Here is an 18,137-nt window from a genome sequence, read left to right on the forward strand (position 1 = left end):
CACTTCTGCTTTTGGGGTGCAGCAGGGGGGCCAGGGTGGGGACCCGGGGTGTCCCCCCGCAGTTGGGGTGGGGTAGCGGGGTGCCCCCACCCATGGGTGCCCCCCCCCGGGGCGTCGCCCGCCTTGCACCACCCTGTTGCCCAACGCCGGGGACGTTGCACAAGGAACAACCGATGTGTCCTGGCTGTCACCCCCCCAGTGTCACCCCCCCAGTGTCACCGCCCTGTCACCCCACAATAACAGCCCCAGGCCCCCGTGGTGACGGAGGTTTGGGGGGGGGGGGGGGAAGTGACACCCCCCCGGTCCCCCACCGCAGCCGTTGGGGCCGTTTCCGCCTGGGGCTGAGCCGGGGCCTCGGCACCGTCACCCCCACCGGGCTGCTGGCACCCTGCCTGCACCCTGCCTGCACCCTGCCTGCGTCCTGCCTGCACCCTGCCTGCACCCTGCCTGCACCCTGCCTGCACCCTGCCTGCACCTTGCCTGCACCCTGCCTGCACCCTGCCTACACCCTGCCTGCACCCTGCCTGCGTCCTGCCTGCACCCTGCCTACACCCTGCCTACACCCTGCCTACACCCTGCCTGCACCCTGCCTGCACCCTGCCTGCGTCCTGCCTGCACCCTGCCTGCACCCTGCCTACACCCTGCCTGCACCCTGCCTGCGTCCTGCCTGCACCCTGCCTGCACCCTGCCTGCACCCTGCCTACACCCTGCCTGCACCCTGCCTGCGTCCTGCCTGCACCCTGCCTGCGTCCTGCCTGCACCCTGCCTGCGTCCTGCCTGCACCCTGCCTGCACCCTGCCTGCACCCTGCCTGCGTCCTGCCTGCACCCTGCCTACACCCTGCCTGCACCCTGCCTGCACCCTGCCTGCGTCCTGCCTGCACCCTGCCTGTGTCCTGCCTGCACCCTGCCTACACCCTGCCTGCACCCTGCCTGCGTCCTGCCTGCACCCTGCCTGCACCCTGCCTGTGTCCTGCCTGCACCCTGCCTGCACCCTGCCTGTGCCCGCACACGCGCCTGTGCCCACGCAGGCACTGACACCCCGATCCTCGTGCACACACACGCACTGGCACAAGCACCCCAGCAGGCACACACGTGTGCACCCACAGCCCCATCCCTGGGCACACGCGTGCACCTGTACAGACATAAACACGTTAAACCCACGGGCACACGCGTGCACCTGCCCTGAACATGCTTGTGCCATGACCCCGGGGCTCAGCTGTGCACCAACACCCCTCGGCGCACACGTGAGCACATGCACAAACATGTAAACAAACAGGCGCATGCCCTGGCACACGTGTGCACCCTCCCTGGACACACGTGTGAACCAATCCCTGACACAACGTGTGTGCACCGACACCGTGATCCTTGGGCACACCTGGGCACTGATACCCAGGCCCCTGGGCACACGTGTGTGCACCAGCACAAACACCAACACACGGGCACGTGTGCATGCACCAGCACAAGCACCAACACACCGACAGGGGCACACGTGTGTGCACCAGCACAAACACCAACACACGGGCACGTGCGCGTGCACCAGCACAAGCACAACACATGGGCACACGCGTGTGCACCAGCACAAGCACAACACACGGGCACACGCGTGTGCACCAGCACAAGCACCCACACACGGGCACATGCATGTGCACCAGCACAAGCACCCACACACGGGCACACGCGTGCTCAGGCCACCCTGGCACACACGTGATCCCTCCCCAGACACACGCGTGCTCCGATCCCTCGACACACGCCTCCTCCCACCCCCGTTGCACACGCGTGTGCACCCCCCCCGGCGCCGGGACCCACCTGATGCCCCGTGCTCAGGGCAGGGCCATGCCCGGCGGGGACGTGGGGACACGGGACGTGGGGACACGGGGACATGGGACAGCCCCCAGGGCGGCCCCGTGCCCGCTGCCAGCGGGTCCCCGCCCCGGGGACACTTTGGGGACAACGGCGGGGGGGGGGGGGGGGGGACACGACACAGGAACCCAGGGCAGGGAGGGGGGGAAGTGTGGGGGGAGAGGGATAAGGGGACATGGGGGACACGGGGATGGGGGACACGGGGACAGAAAAGGGGGACATGGGGCCACAGGGATGGGGAAAGGATGTGGGGGGACAAAACTGGGGGACATGGGGCCACTGGTGGGTCAAAGGGACATCAAGGAGGGACATGGGGACATCGGGGGGTCACGGGGACAGGAGAGGGGGGACATGGGGACATTGGGGGGTCATGGGGACAGGAGAGGGGGGACATGGGGACATTGGGGGGACATGGGGACAGGAGAGGGGGGACATGGGGACATCGGGGGGTCACGGGGACAGGAGAGGGGGGACATGGGGACACTTCTGGGGTGACAGGGACAGGAGGGCACAGGGGAATGGGGGACACGGACACAAGTGGGGGTCAGAGGGACAGGGCAAGGGGTGGGTGGGGGACACGGGGAGGGTCACAGGGACAAGGGGACACGGGGTCTGGGGGGGGGAACACGGGGGGGGGGGGGGCTGTGACGGGGACACTCCTGTGTCGTCCCCCCCCCGGTCTGTCCCCCCCAGGGGACGCAGGCGGCCCGGTGGCAGGAAGCCACCAGCGGTTGCCCAACGGCCCCACGGGGGGGGGACGCAGGGGGGACACGTGGGACACCCCCCCCCACCCCCCCCCAGGCGTTATCAGCAGGGCCCAGGGCATCCGCCCCCCCCCCCGCCCCCCCCCCGCCACCACCGGGGGGACTCAGGCCTCCGGGTGTCCCCTCCCCCCTACGCCGGTGGCACCCCACAGGCCTGTGTCACCCCCCCAGGGGCGCTGGGGGCCTCCCGGGGGTCCCTGACCCCCCCCCCCCCGTGTCCCCTCAAAGTCCCCCGTGTTCCTCCACATCCTGTGTCCCCCCACGTACCCCGATGTCCCCCCATGTCCCCACGACCCCCCCCATACCCCACGTCCCCCCCCACACCCCCTCCAAGTCCCCTCATTCCCCCCCCATATCCCCACATGTCCCCCCATGTCCCCCCACATACCCCAGTGTCCCCATGTCCCCCCCCAATCTCCCCACGTCCCCCAGTTCCTCCCCATGTCCCCCCATCTCCTGTCTCCCCCCAATGTCCCCTCATGACCCCCCAAGTCCCCCCCACACCCCCTCCGAGTCCCCTCGTTCCGCGCCACCCCCCCCATGTCCCCACGCATCCCCCCATGTCCCCCCAAGTCCCCCCCTGTCCCCCCACGTTCCCCCAAGTCCCCCCCCACACCCCAATGTCCCTACGACACCCCCAAGTCCCCCCCAAATCTCTCCACGTACCCCAGTGTCCCCCCAATCCCCCCATGTCCCCTCACGTCCCCCCCCCATGTCCCTACGACCCCCCCAAGTCCCCCCCCGCCCCCTCCATGCCCGACCCCGACCCGACCCCAGCGAAGCCAAAGGTCACAAAAGGTCACGGCTAACCCCGCCCATCGAAGGGTGGGCGTGACCCCGTTAGGGGCGTGGCCAAGCGCTGAAAGGCAAAAAATGCTTCCGGTCACGTGGTTTGGGAGCCAGCCAACCAGATAATAAAACGGGCAAAAAGGTGACGTCAGCGCTTCCCTGGTCACCATGGGAACTGCACCGCCCTCTCGGCTTCCGGGAGTTGCGTCGCGGCGGTGACGGACGGGACGCGCCTCCAATCACCGTCTGCCTCGGGAAGGGCGGGAAAAGCCGACCCGCTCTCCTCCCTTAGACGCGCAGCGATTGGTCGGATCAGACACGGCCTCGTCCAGTCAACCTGTTGGGGCGGTGCCCGGTGTTGTGATTGACAAGCGAACAGCCAATGAGCGGCGGCCGCTCTTCCGGCTCCACGTCGGCAGCGGCGAGCGCAAAATGGAGGCGCTGATCCTGGTAGGGGTCGGCGGGGCCGGGAGGGGCGGGCGGGGGGAGACCGGAGCGAGCGGGGGGGGCCCGGGGGCAGCGGGGAGGCAGTTGGGGTCCGGGGGGGCGGGCGGTGGGGGGTGAATCGGGGGGTGTCACTGGGGGTAAACTGGAGGGAAAATGGAGTGAAAGGGGGGTTGCCAGTGGGAGGGGAGGGGGCAATGGAGTGAGTGGGGGGGCTGCCAGTGGGGGTAAAAAATGGGGGGGTGAGTGGGGGGTGCCTGTGGGGTGAGGAGGGGGGCAGTGGGGGTAAATAGGGGGCGGAGGGGGTGGTGTAAATGCCAGGGTGCCCCTGGGGGTAAACGGGGGGGCAACAAGGGGTGTAAATGCCCCTGGGGGTGAGTGGGGGGGCTTCTCCCTGCCCATGGCCCCTCACACGCCCCCCCCCCCCCCCCCCCCCCCGTGTCCTTGTCCTGCCCGTGGGGTGACGATTCCCCGGGGGGGGGTGTGTGGGGGGGGGTGACTGTGCCCACGGGGTCCCTGCTGGGGGTGTCGGTGGCCATCGGGGGTGGCCGTCGGTGGCCGTCGGTGGCCTGGCAGCGCCCGGGGCGAGGTTCTGTCCTACACTCCGGCTGTGGCTACGGGCAGTCAGTGCATCACAGAACTTGGTCCCGGGAGCTCGGGAGCACCCGGATCGACGGGGACACGGGGACAGGGATGGGGACAGGGACCCCCAAATCCTCCCTGGCCTGGCCCCTGCAGCGGCCACCACCCGGGACCCCCGTGGGTGCCGGCTGCAGGCTCCTTCCTGGTGTCCTCGGTGCCACCGAGGCGGTGTTTGGGTGACAGGGGGGTGGTGAGGGTGCCCGTGTCCCCGGGAACGGGGGTGGCAGCGGGGTGACAGTGGCCGTGTCCCCGCAGGAGCCGTCCCTCTACACCGTCAAAGCCGTCATCATCCTGGACAACGATGGCGACCGGCTCTTCGCCATGGTGAGGGACACGGAGGGGTGACGGTGACACGTGGGGATGGGGACGGCGATGGGGACACCCCCCCCCCCCCCCCCCCCCCAGGGAGATGTCGGGGACAGGGGAGCACAGATGTGGGGACACTCGGTGGCACTGGGAGGGTTGGGATGTGACACAGGGCAGGGCCACGTTGGGGTGGCACACGGCACGGACAAGGGGACATTTGGTGGCTCAGGGTGGGGACAGGAGCGTGGGGACAGGGTTGGTGGCCCAGAGCAGGGCCACGGGGGCTCATTGAACCAGGGAGGGGGTGGCCCAGGTCCCCACATGCCACTGTCCCCGCAGTACTACGACGACATGTACCCCAGCGCCAAGGAGCAGAAAGCCTTCGAGAAAAACATCTTCAACAAGACCCATCGCACCGACAGTGCGTGTTCTGGGGACGGGGACACGCGTGTCCCTCGGGTTGGGGGGGCTGCCACCCCCTTGGGGACAGTGGCGGGGACCCGTGGGGGTGACACCGGGCTGTGCCCGCAGGCGAGATCGCGCTGCTCGAGGGACTCACCGTCGTCTACAAAGCAGCATCGACCTCTACTTCTACGTCATCGGCAGCTCCCATGAGAACGAGGTGGCTGGGGACACCCAAGGGTGGCGGTGGGGGGGACACCCAGGGGTGCCAGGGCAGGGGGGGGGGGACACCCAGGGGTGGTGGGTTGGGGACAGTGGGGTGCCAGGCGGGGTAACAGCACGGGGAGGGGGGGATCTGCGTGTAGCAGGAGACACACAGAAAGGTCCCAGGATGGCGGGGGGGGGGGGACACACACACAGAGAAGGTGCCACCAGGCTTGGGGTGGGGGGACACCTCAGGGTGCCCCCAACTGGAAGTGTCACCGTGTGACCCCGCTGTCCCCCAGCTGATGCTCACGGCCGTCCTCAACTGCCTCTTCGACTCGCTCAGCCAGATGCTGCGGTATGATGGGTCCTGGGGGGGGCACCCATGGTCCGGGGGGGGGCTCCCATATTCCTGGGTGGGGTGCCTGTGGGTCCTGGGGGGACACCCCTGGTCCTGTGTAGGTGGGGTGCCTGTGGTGGGGTGGGGGGGGGGGAGTTGACACACTTATTTGTGGGAGGGGCACTTGTAGGGCCTGGGGGGGCACCTGTATTCCTGGGTGGAGTGCCTGTGGGTCCTGGGGGGGCACCCATATTCCTGGGGGGGACTCATATTCCTTGGGAAGGGGGAACCTGGGGGGCCCCAATGGCTCCGGCACAGTTTGTGGGGGACACAGCAGGGGAATCCTGGGGGGGCCATGGGTGCCTGGCGGGGGGGGGCCCATGGGTGCTGAGCAGGCACGGCCCCCCCACACCCCCCCCCAGGAAGAACGTGGAGAAGCGGGCGCTGCTGGAGAACATGGAGGGGCTTTTCCTGGCTGTGGACGAGATTGTGGATGGGGGGTGAGTGTCTGCGTGCCCCCCCCTCCCCGCCACACCCCGGGGGCTGTTGTCGCCCCCCCGTGGGTGCCCACAGCTGGGGGGATACTGGGTGCTGACAGGTCTCTTTGTTTTTCACCCCCCCACCCAGCGTCGTCCTGGAGAGTGACCCCCAGCAAGTGGTGCATCGCGTGGCCGTGCGGGTACGGGGGGCCGGGGGGGGCCGTGCTGGGGGAGGGGGGGGGGGTGATGGGGGGCCTGTGGGTGCCCCCCCCAGGCACTCACCTCCCTCTGTGTGTTGCAGGGTGAGGACGTGCCCCTCACTGAGCAGACAGTGTCGCAGGTATGTCCCACCCCCCCCCCCCAACTCCGAGACCCCCCCATGGGTCTGGCAGTGCCCCCCCTCCCACCTCTGACCCCCCCACGCAGGCCCTGCACCCGTGGGTGTCCCCAAGTGTCACCTGGGTGTCCCTGGGTACCCCCGCTGTCCCCATATCCCTCTGCATGCCCCCCCCCCCGGACAGTTCTCCCCATCCCCCATCCCTACCTTGGTGCCCATGGGTGCCCCCCACCCCAGCACCCATGGGTGCCCCATGTCCAACGTTGCCCCCCCGCGCCCCCCCCACAGGTGCTGCAGTCGGCAAAGGAGCAGATCAAGTGGTCGCTGCTGCGTTAGCGTGGCCCCCCCCCGGCCCCCCAACATGCCACCCCCCCTGCAACACCGACTCCCGTGTGCTGCCTCGTCTCTCCCTGCGTCGCCCCCCCCGGGGGGGGGGGGGGAACCCGAGGAAGGGTGTTGGGTGGCTTGGGGGGGGCTTTCTGGTGTCCCCCCTCAGCGAGGGGGGGTGTCCCTGGGAGTGTGGGGGGGCAGGATGGAGACAGGGACAAGTGGGTGCACAGAGGGGGGGGCAGCAAGTTTTGGGGGGCGATATGGGGACAGGGGGACACACTGGGGGGACATGGGAGCCCCCCCGAATGAAACCACAAGCTCAAACCTCGTCATTTATTGGGGCAAAGCTGAGGGGGGGGGGACAGACACACACACACACACACGGGGACAGACAGATGTGGGGGAGGGTAACAGTGCCCCCTCCCCAAAACCCCGCCCCCCCCCCCCCCCCACCTGCTATTGCTTTGCTTAAATCACAGTATTGACTGGGGGGGGGGGGGGAAATGGGGGGGGCCAGTGCCAAGTGGGGTGCAATAAAGAACGGAGGGGTGTGTGTGCAGTGAGGGGGGGGGCAGTGCAAGGTTTTGGGGGGGCCACAGTGCCAGTTGTAGGGCAATAAGGATTGGGGGGGGGGGTGGCGTGTGCGGCTGTAGTGATAAGGGGGGGGGCACAGTGATAGCGGGGGGGCACAGTGATGGGCAGTAAGGCTGGGGGGGGGGGGCACAGTGATAGTGGGGGGTGATAAGGATATGGGGAGGGGGTCACAGTGATGGGGGGGCCAGTACCAAGGGTGTGGGGGGGGGGGCACAGTGCTTGTGGGGCAGAACCCAGGGTAGGGGGGACACAGGCTTCGGGGGGGGGGGGGGGGAACGACACACGTTATTTACAGGGTGGGGGGTGCCCCGGCCCCCGCATTATTGCAATGGGCTGGGCCCGGGAGGGGGGGCCCCAGGGTGGTGGAGGGGGGGCTGGGGGGGGGGGGGGGGGGAGTGTGTGTGATGGGTTGCCCCCCCCCCCCACTCCACCCCCAGGCCGTGTGCGGGGCTCGCTGCCCTCAGTGCAAGAGGTCATGGCTTGGGGGGGGAAGGGGGGGGCACCCCTGAGGGTGTGGGGGGGGTGGGGGGGCACACACACACCCCGGGGTTTGAGGTTGGGGGGGGGGGGCGCTCCCTGCCCTGCGAGCCATCACTGATTGCTTAGCAGATCCCTGAGGTGCCGGGGGGGTCGGGGAGGGGTGTGTGTGTCTGTGTGTGCTGGGGACCCCCCCCAACGCCCCCCCCGTGGGCCCCCACCCCACCCTGGGGTGCTAGGGTTGGGGTGGGGGGGGAGGTTCCCGTCCCCACGGGAGTTGTGCAGTGGGGCGGGGGTGGGGGCTCATCGTTTTCCTGCTAAATATCCCAATTCCAGTTAAAAAAGAATCGCTGGGCCCAAAAAGCAGCTTGGGGGGGGGGGGGGGGGGGAGCTGTTGCTAGGGGCGGTTGCCAGGAGACGGTTGCTGGGTGTAGCTGGTTGCTGGGTACCATCACCAGATGGGGTCGCCAGGGGTGGTTGCTAGGTACCGTCACCAGGTGCCATTGCTTGGGGTGGTTGCTAGGCAACCATCACTGTGTACCGTTGCTAGGTAACCGTCACCATGTACCGCTGTCACGTACCGTTGCCAGGTCCCTTTGTCGGATGCTGGAGATGGTTGCTAGGCAACCATCGCCGGGTCCCGTTGCCAGGTACCACCGCTGGGGTTTGTTGCTAGGTAACCATTGCCAGGTGCAATTGCAGGGGTTCGTTGCCAGGTAACTGTTGCCAGGCAACTGCTGCTGGGTCCCGTTACTGGGTAAACATTTTCCAGTTGCCAGGCAACCATTGCTCCGAGGGTTGCTGGGTAACCATTGCTGGGGGCCCGTTGCTGGGCAGGATGCCGGTCCTGTTGCCAGGTAACCATTGTCAGGCAGGTTGCTGGGTAACCGTTGCTGGGGTGGGGGTTGCCGGCAGGTTGCTAGGTAACTGTTGCCGGGCAGGTTGCTGGATGGGCATGGTCTTGTTGCCAGGTAACCAGGGTGTTGCCAGGCAGATTTCTGGGTAACCACTTGTGGCTGGTTGCTAGGAAACCGTTGCCAGGTAGCCATTCTGGGATGGTTGCCGTTGCCAGGTAACCACCACGGCAACAGTCGCTGGGTTGTGCTGTGGGGGGGTTGCTGGGCGGCTGTTGCCGTGTGGTTGCTGGTTGCCGTTGCCGGGTACCGGTTGCCAGGTAACAGCCGCTGGACCCGGGTGATGGTTGGGTACCGGTTGCCAGGTGCCGGTTGCCATGGGGAGGGGGGTGTCAGTAGGGGGAGAAGAGGAGGGGGGTGTGGGCAGGGCGCAGGGGCCCGGGGGCGGGGCGCAGCAGGGCGGGTGCCAGGGGGGGGCCCCGGCAGGAGGGGGGGCCCGGGGGGGCGCAGGGCCAGTGGGGGGCGGCCATGGCGGCGGCGGCGGCTGCCAGGGCCAGGGGGGGCGGCAGCAGCCCCCCCCCCGCCAGCGCCTTCGGCAGCTCCTTGGGGAAGGGCAGCGGCGCCTGTAATGGGGGGGCAAGGAGGGGGGGTCAGTGATGAGGAGGGGGGGGCCCCTAGAACCCCAGCACCCTATAGGTACCCCAAGGGCCCCCTCTGCCCCATGGGGCTCCCTATAGATACTCTCAAGCTCATCACCCCATGGGGCACCCGCTGAGGTACCCCCAGCCCCCCCGTCACCTGACAGGTACCCCCCGTCACCCTGTAGGTACCCCCAGCCCCACCCTGTCACCCTACAGGTGCCCCCTGTCACCTATAGATACCCCTAGCCTCCCCTGTCACCATTTAGTCACCCCCTGTCAACCTACAGGTACCCCCAGACCCCCTGTCACCCTCTAGGTGCCCCCTGTCACCCTACAGGTACCCCCAGCCTCCCCTGTCACCCTATAGGTGTCCCCTGTCACCCTATAGGTACCCCCAGCCTCCCCTGTCACCCTCTAGGTGCCCCCTGTCACCCTACAGGTACCCCCAGCCTCCCCTGTCACCCTATAGGTGCCCCCTGTCACCCTATAGGTACCCCCAGCCTCCCCTGTCACCCTATAGGTGCCCCCTGTCACCCTATAGGTACGTCCCTGTCAACCTACAGGTACCCCCAGCCCCCCCTGTCACCCTCTAGGTGCCCCCTGTCATCCTGTAAGTACCCCCCGTCACCCCTGTCACCCTATAGGTACCCCCAGCCCCCCAAGTCACCCTTATAGGTACTCCTGACCCCCCACCCCCCTACCCCATGATACACCCTCAGACACCCCACAGGTACCCCAAGACCCCCCCACAGGGCACCCCCTAAAATACCCCAGGCACTCCCTGCCTCCAGGGTCGCTTCAGAGGACCCCATAGAGACCCCCGGACACCCCATAGGGACCCCCGGACACCCCATAGGACCCGGGGCCCCCCCAACTCACCAGCTCTGGGGGGGTCCGGGGTTTCTTGTGGCGGCTCAGCAGCGGGTTGGGTTTTCCGGCCACCCCGTCCCGGTGCCGCCGGCTGGAGATGTGCTGGGGGGGGGAACGACATGGGGGGGGGCTCAGGGGGGACCCAGCATGATGAGTTTAGGGGTGCCCAGGAGGGGTTTGGGGGATCTATGTGAGAGATTTGGGCCTCCCAAGGAAAGTTTTGGGGATCCAGGAGGGGGCTTTGGGGTATCTGGGAGAAGTTTGGGGGTCCCAGGGATTGTTTGGGGGTCCCAGAAGGGGGTTTGGGGGTCCTGGGGAGAGGTTTAGGGAATCTGGGAGAGATTTGGGGGTCCCAGGGAAGGTTTGGGGGATCCAGGAGGGGGTTTGGGGGATGTGGGAGAGGTTTGGGGGTCCCAAGGATGGCTTGGGGGTGCCCAGGAGGGGTTTGGGGTCCTGGGTTGAGGTTTGGGTTATCTGGGAGGGGGTTGGGGGTTCCTGGGATGGTTTGGGGGTCCCAGGAGGGGGTTTGAGGGTGCCCAGGAAGGGTTTGGGGGTCCTGGGGAGAGTTTTAGGGAATCTGGGAGAGATTTGGGGTTCCCAGGGAAGGTTTGGGGGATCCAGGAGGGGGTTTTTGGGTATCTGGGAGAGGTTTGGGGGCCCCAGGGATGATTTGGGGTGCCCAAGGTAGGTTTGGGGGTCCTGGGGAGAGGTTAAGGAAATCTGGGAGAGATTTGGGGGTCCCAGGGAACGTTTGGGGGATCCAGGAGGGGGTTTGGGTTATCTGGGAAAAGTTTGGGGGTCCCAGGAGGGGGTTTGGGGGTCCTGGGGGGAGGTTTGGGGTATCTGGGAGAAGTCTGGGGGGTCCCAGAAATGATTTGGGGTGCCCGGGGGGGGAATTTGGGGGTCCTGGGAAGGAGTTTGGGGTATCTGGGAGAAGTTTGGGGGTCCCAGGGATGGTTTGGGGGTCCCAGGAGGGGGTTTGGGGGTCCTGGGGGGAGGTTTGGGGTATCTGGGAGAAGTTTGGGGGGTCCCAGAGATGATTTGGGGTGGCCGGGGGGGGGATTTGGGGGTCCTGGGAAAGAGTTTGGGGTATCTGGGAGGGGTTTGGGGGTCCTGGGGGGGTGCTTTGGGGGTCCCGGGGTACCTGCTTGAGCTGGAGCTCGGAGTTGAGGCGGACGTTGCAGATCTGGCAGTGGAAGGAGCGCTCGGGGGCCTCGGCCGGGGGGTCCCCGCAGCCCCCCCGAGGCGCGGGAAGGCGCGGATGGGCCCCAGCCCGCTGCGCGCCTCCACCAGCGTCTTGTGCTTCGTCCCTGCGCACGCACCGGGGGGGCGAGGGGGGGGTCACCCTGTGCCCCGGTACGCCCCAGCACCCAGAGACCCCCCCCCACACATCCCCACAACCTCTGTGTGCACCCCAGACACCCCCCCAGGGCCACCCTGTGTCTCCCGACCCCCCCCAATGTCACCCAGGACCCCCCGGACCCCCAGTGGCGGGGGGGGGGGGGGTCACCCTGTATCCCAGGACCCCCCAGTGTCTCCACCTTTCCCTGGGACCCCCCTGCACCCACAGACTCCTCCAGAACACCCCCCCCCTGCACCCCCACAACCTCTGTGTGCACCCCAGACCCCCCCAACACCCACAAGGACCCCTGTCCCCCCCACCCCGGCAGTGTCCCCCAGTACCACCCCGTCCGTCCCCCCCCCAACATCACCCAGGACCCCTCAGACCCCCCATACCTGGTGTGTATGGGGGGGGTCACCCTCTGTCCCGGGGAAGCCCCCTGCACCCCAGACACACCCCCTGCGCCCTCCCCAGGCCCCCCACCTTTCCCCTGAGACCCCCCCTGCACCCCCACAACCTCTGTGTGCACCCCAGACCCCCCCCCCAGTGTCCTCTAGTCCCTCCCTACCCCTCCTCAACATCACCCAGGGACCCTCAGACGCCCCCTTGGTTGCCCCCATCCCCCTCCTGCCCCCCGCCCCCTCCCCCGGCAGCACCCCCCCGTGCCCCCCCCCGCCGTCCCCCACCTTTGTTGTGCGCCTCCAGCTGTGACAGGGAGTTCACAGCCACTTTGCAGAGAGCACAGTACAGCAGCCGCTTGGCCTTCGCCTTCTCCTCCTCTTCCTCTTCCCCCCCCGGCCCCCCCCGGGCCCCCCCCGGTGCCTCCGCAGCCACAGCCGGGGGGGGAACGGGGGGCGAGGGGGGCCCGGGGGCGCCGGGGCTGCGGGCGCTGGGGGCTGATCACCTACCGGCACAGTGGAGGGGGGGGGGGGGGGGGGGGGGGGGTTAACAGGGACCCCCACCACGGTTTTTTTTTGGGGGGGGGTGGAAAAAGGGACCCACCTGCGTGGTCGGGCGTCTCCCCAGCCGGGGTGGGTGCGGGGCCGGGGGGGTCCTGGGTGTCCCCCGTGTCCCCCCCCGGCGGGCGCGGGCGGCCTCCAGCCCCTTCAGGCGCCGGGCGTGGCGGTTCCCCTGGTAGTGAGCGGCCGCCTGGCTCTGGGGACAGCGGGGGGGGGCACCGTGTCACCCCCACCTCCGGCACCTTGGGGACACCCCACAGACCCACCCCCCCCCTCCCCCAGCCTTGGGGATGTGGGACAACCCGGGGACCCCCAAAACTGGGGACAAGAGACACCCCCGGGGACCCCCAAAACTGGGGATATGGGACACGATGGGGACCCCCAAGTTTGGGGACAAGAGACACCCTGGGGACCCCCACCCCTGGGGAGATGGATACTCGTAAGCAGTACCCCTCAACCCCGGGGACATGGGACACCCTGAGGACCCCCACCCCTGGGGACATGGCACCCAAGGGTCCCCAACGTGGGGTCCCTCAACCCCGGGGACATGGGACACCCCAGGGACCCCCACTCCTGGGGATCCCCAAGTCTGGGGACATGAAACATGATGGGGACCCCCACCCCTGAGGACATGGCACCCAACATGGCACCCAAGGGTCCCCAACGTGGGGTCCCTCAACCCTGGGGACACGGGACCCCCTGGGGCCCCCAACCTGGGGACCCTCCAACCCGAGGACATGGAACACCCCGGGGACCCCCACCCCTGGAGCTTGGCACCCAAGTGCCCCCCCCAACCTGGAGACCCCCACCTTGGGGACATGGGACCCCCTGGGAACCCCCAACCCTGGGGACCCCCACCCCTGGGGACATGGCACCCAACATGGCACCCAAGGGTCTCCAATGTGGGGTCCCTTAACCACCGGGGACATGGGACACCCTGGGGACCCCCACCCCTGGGGACCCCCACCCCAAGGACATGGGTCCCAGCTCTGGGGTGCAGCGGAGCCGCCCCCCACCCCCCCCAAACCAGGGCTGAACCCAGGCTGGGGGGGACCCAGATTTGGGAGGGGGGGCTGTCCCAGGTGCCTGGGGGGGGGTCCTGGGTGCTTGGGGGGGGCATCAGGTACCCTGGGGGGCGTTTCCCAGGTGTTTGGGGGGGTCCCAGGTACCTGGGGAGGGGTCCCAGGTGCCTGCAGGGGGGAACCAAGGTTTTAGGGGGGGGGTCCAGGTGCCCAGGGGGGTCCCAGGTGTTTGTGGGGGGGTCTTGGTGCAAGGGGGGGGGGGTTCTCTGGTGTTTGGGGGGGTCCCAGGTGCCCGGGGGGGGTCCCAGGTGCTCAGGGGGGTCCCAGGTGCTCGGGGGGGGGTCCCAGGTGCCCGGGGGGAGGTCCCAGGTGACCGGGGGGGTCCCAGGTGACCGGGGGGAGGTCCCAGGTGCCCGGGGGGAGGTCCCAGGTGACCAGGGGGGGTCCCAGGTGACTGGGGGGAGGTCCCAGGTGACCGGGGGGGGTCCCAGGTGACCGGGGGGGGTCTCACCTCGGAGTTGAAGCGGATCTGGCAGACGCTGCAGGCGATGACGGGGCGCCGGGGCTTGGCCAGCGCCGCCCCAGCACCGCCTTCGGCACCGGCTCCATCTGCGGCGCAGGGCGGGGGGTCGCATCCTTCCCCCGGCGCGGGGGGGGGCAGCACCCCTACCCCCCCCCCCCCCCCAACCCCCCAAAACCACCCCGGCACCCCCATGGTACACCAGGGGCTATGGGAGGGGTGGGGGGGGGCACAGCGGGGTGGGCTGGGGGTGCTCAGGGGGTCACTGTGAGGTGGGGGGGGTTCGGGGGGGCAGCGTGTGTGCTGGAAGGGGGGGGACACGCACACAGCGCCTTGGGCCCCCCCCCGCCCCATTTCGTAGCAGCTCAGGAATCTCTCCCTGCCCAAACCCGGGGGACGGGCCCCGCCCGCCCGCCTGCCCCCCCCCCGGCACGGCCTCGGGGTCCCCCAGCGGGTTGTGGGGTGGGGGGGGGGAATCCCATCACAGCCCCCGGGGTCCCACTCCGCGGCCGGGGGGGGGTATCGGGGTCCCCAGCGCCGCCACGGCCGCCCCCCCCCCCCCCCCCCGCTCCCCCTTACCCCGAACGCGGCGGCGGGGCCCGGCCCGGGGCGGGGGGGGGGTGAGGGTGAAGGGGGGGGGGGGCGCGGGGGGGTCCGGTACGGCGGCCGGGAGGGGGCGGGAAGACTCCGCCCCCCCCTTTCACCCCCCCGCAACGTCCGCTCCGCATCGGCCCGGTCCCCCCCCCCCCCCTCTTAACGCGGTTCCCCCACCTCTCCCTTTTTTTATTTTTTTCCTTCCCCGAGACCCCGCGGGGGGCTGTAGGAACCCCGGAACCCCCCCCAAAATCCTCCAAGACCCCCCCCCGGGACCCCCCCTCAAGGACTCACCCCGGGCAGCGGCGGCAGCAGCCGCAGGGCAGCGGCGGCGGCGTCGGGCAGGAGGAGGCGGCCGGGGGGCGGCCCCAGCGGCCCCGGGGCCCGCAGCATCGCCCGGCCTGGGGGGGGGGGGTCAGAGTGTGTGCGGGGGGGGCCCGACACCCACCGCGCGACCCCCCCACTTTTCCCTTTTTCCCTTCGGACACCCCAAAAAAATCCAAAATCCCCCGGTTCCCACCGGCGGGCTGCGAGAGAAGGGGGGGGGGGGGGGGTGTTACCTGAGGGGGCCCCCCGGCCCCGGTTGGTGGCGGCGGCGGCGGCGACCCGGTGGGGTTGTCCCCGCGTGTCCCCCCCCCCCCGTGTGTGTCCCCGCCCCCGCGCCTGGCCCAGCCAATGGCGCCGCAAAGAAGTGGGGCAGCCGCCGGTGAAGGAAGGGGGGGGGGGGGGGCGCGTTTCACACGCGTGTTCCCAGTCACGCGTGTCCGTGTGAGTGTGTCCCCCCCCCCTCACCTCCCGGCCACCCCCCCGCCGTGTCCGCGGTCACTCACGTGTCCCCCCCCCCGCGCCACGCGCGTCCCCACGGCGGCGGCCTCGCGGCGGGGGCGTCCGGCGCAGGCGCAGGGGAGGGCGCGGACACGCACATGTCGGGACACGCGTGTGCGCGGGGGGGGGGGGCGGTTCCCATGGCAACCAGCCCCCACCCCGCCCCACCCCCGTCCCACGCAACACCCCGCGGGGGGGGGTGTGGGGGGGGTGTGAACTCGCGTCGGGGTGCGGCTCGTCCCCCGTGGGTGCCCCCCCCACTAAAGCGCACGAAACCCCCCGTGGGTGCTGCCCCCCCCCTCCATAAAATTCCCACGTCGCGCATGCGCCCCCCCCCCCAAGCTGGTGAGTCACGTGATGGGGGGGTGGCTCGGGGGGGCCCCCCCGCAGCGCTGCGGGCCCGGGGTTGAGGAGCCGGGGGGGGGGGGACACGGGGGGGGGATGAATTATTGATGCCCGACGCGTCCCGGCTGCTAATGAGGGCGGTAATGGCGTCACCCGACACCCCCGCACACGCGTGTGCGATCAGGCGTGTCCGGCCTGGCACACGCGTGTGCTCTCTCCATGACCAGCCTGGCACATGTATGTGCTGCCCCCAGTACACATGTGGCCCCCCCCTGTACCCGACCTGGCACATGTGTGCCCCCCCCAGTACCTGTGTGACCCCCATGCCCAGCGTGCCACACGCGTGTGCTCCCCCAGTACACGTGTGCCCCCTCCATACCTGAGCTGCACACATGTGTGCCCCCCCAGTACATGTGCTCCCTCTCTGTACCCTACCTGGCACACGTGTGTGCCCCCCCCAGTACATGTGTGACCCCCATTCCCAGCTTGACACATGCGTGTGCTCCCCCCCACTACATGTGTGCCCCCCCCATACCCAACCTGACACATGCATGTGCTCTCCCACTACACGTGTGCACCCCATACGCAACCTGGCACATGTGTGTGCCCCCCCAGTACATCTGTGCCCCCCCTTACCTGACCTGGCACACGTATGTGGCTCCCCCGCTACACGTGTGGCCCCCCCTTACCTAGCCTAGCACACGCATGTGCCCCCCCAGTACACGTGTGCTCCCCCATACCGGACCTGCTACATGCGTGTGTCCCCCCAGTACATGTGTGCCCCCCCATACGGGACCTGCTACATGCGTGTGCCCCCCCAATACACGTGTGTGCCCCCTCTTACCCAGCCCGACACACGTGTGTGCCCCCCCCGTGCCCCCTTGTGCTGCATCTCTGGGTCAGACACATTTATTGGGGGGCCCTGAGGCCGCCCCCCCCAAATTAAATACAAACCGAAGCCGCTACCCGCCCCCCCCCCCCCCCCCAGCGCCCGCCTGTGCCCCCGGCCCCACCCCCCCCGCGCTAGTGCAATCACCCCCCCCGCACCCCGGGGACGGGACACCCCGGGGACACCCCAGGGACAGGGAGGGGTGGGGGGGAGGTTGGAGTCGTCCTGTCCCACCCCCCCACCCCCCCACCCCAAAAAACCCCCCCCCCTTCGGGCGCAGGGTCAGTGCAAAGTGAGGTGCCCGCGGCGGGGGGCACGGGCAGTGCAGCGCGTCGGCCACGCCGGGTGACACCGCGACTGGGTGACACCGCGCCGGGTGGCACTGTGACCGGGTGACACTGTGACCGGGTGACACCGCAACTGGGTGACACCACGACTGGGTGACACTGCAGCCAGGTGACACCGTGACCAGGTGACATTGTGCCCGGGTGACACCATGCCTGGGTGACATCACGACTGTGTGACACCGCAAGTGAGTGACCCTGCACCCGGGTCACACCGCGACTGGGTGACACCGCGCCAGGTGGCACTGTGACTGGGTGATGCCACAACTGGGTGACACCACGACTGGGTGACACCGCGACTGAGTGACACCATGACTGGGTGACACCACGACTGGGTGACACCGCGACTGAGTGACACCACAACTGGGTGACACCGCGACTGAGTGACACCGCAGCCAGGTGACACCATGACCAGGTGACATCATGCCTGGGTGACACCGTGCCTGGGTGACATCACGACTGTGTGACACCGCGAGTGAGTGACCCTGCACCCGGGTCACACCGCGACTGGGTGACACCGTGCCCGGGCGACACCACAACTGTGTGACACCACGACTGAGTGACACTGCACTTGGGTGACACCACGACTGGGTGACACCACGACGGCGGGGTGCCGCCGTGAGAAGGGGCCACTGCACTCAGGTGCCACCACGGCGCATGTGTCTGTGGGTCCTTTGTGCCAGGCGGGGTGACAGGGCTGGCGTGGTGACACGGTGTAGGCACGGCAGGGTGTTGGCTGTCCTCCCACACACTCCGCAGTGTCCTGGCTGTCACCATGCTGTCACCAGGGGAAGCGGTGCCGGTCCCAGCAGCGATGTCACTGGCCTGGCGGCGGTGGCCCGGTGTGGCGGTTGTGCCCAGCGTGCAGGTTGTGCCAACTCACGGCGCTTGTTCCTCGCCTGGCGGTTGTGCCCGGGGTTGTTACCACTTGGCACAGCGGGTGGCCAGTGTGGCCGTGACCGG

General features: G+C 69.1%; 2 protein-coding genes across 2 annotated transcripts; one reads left to right on the forward strand and one right to left on the reverse strand.

Moving 5' to 3' along the window:
* Positions 1–3,757: 3,757 nt before the first annotated feature.
* Positions 3,758–6,951, forward strand: COPZ1 (COPI coat complex subunit zeta 1). Its single transcript, XM_074929469.1, is given in 10 exon segments — positions 3,758–3,864; positions 4,756–4,824; positions 5,146–5,227; positions 5,338–5,376; positions 5,379–5,428; positions 5,715–5,770; positions 6,175–6,252; positions 6,380–6,431; positions 6,533–6,571; positions 6,857–6,951. Coding segments are annotated over 10 exon segments (531 nt in total). The 5' UTR covers positions 3,758–3,846; the 3' UTR covers positions 6,905–6,951.
* Positions 6,952–7,907: 956 nt separating this feature from the next.
* ZNF385A (zinc finger protein 385A) lies at positions 7,908–15,707 on the reverse strand. Its single transcript, XM_074929459.1, has 8 exons — positions 15,602–15,707; positions 15,066–15,172; positions 14,169–14,266; positions 12,679–12,831; positions 12,363–12,580; positions 11,479–11,644; positions 10,344–10,436; positions 7,908–9,446 (listed from the first exon to the last, which is right to left on the reverse strand). Exons 1-8 carry the CDS (start codon positions 15,694–15,696, stop codon positions 9,216–9,218), a joined length of 1,161 nt encoding a protein of 386 aa, XP_074785560.1. The 5' UTR covers positions 15,697–15,707; the 3' UTR covers positions 7,908–9,215.
* Positions 15,708–18,137: the final 2,430 nt, after the last annotated feature.

Source organism: Athene noctua, chromosome 30 (assembly GCF_965140245.1).
Source record: "Athene noctua chromosome 30, bAthNoc1.hap1.1, whole genome shotgun sequence".
NCBI lineage: Eukaryota > Metazoa > Chordata > Aves > Strigiformes > Strigidae > Athene > Athene noctua.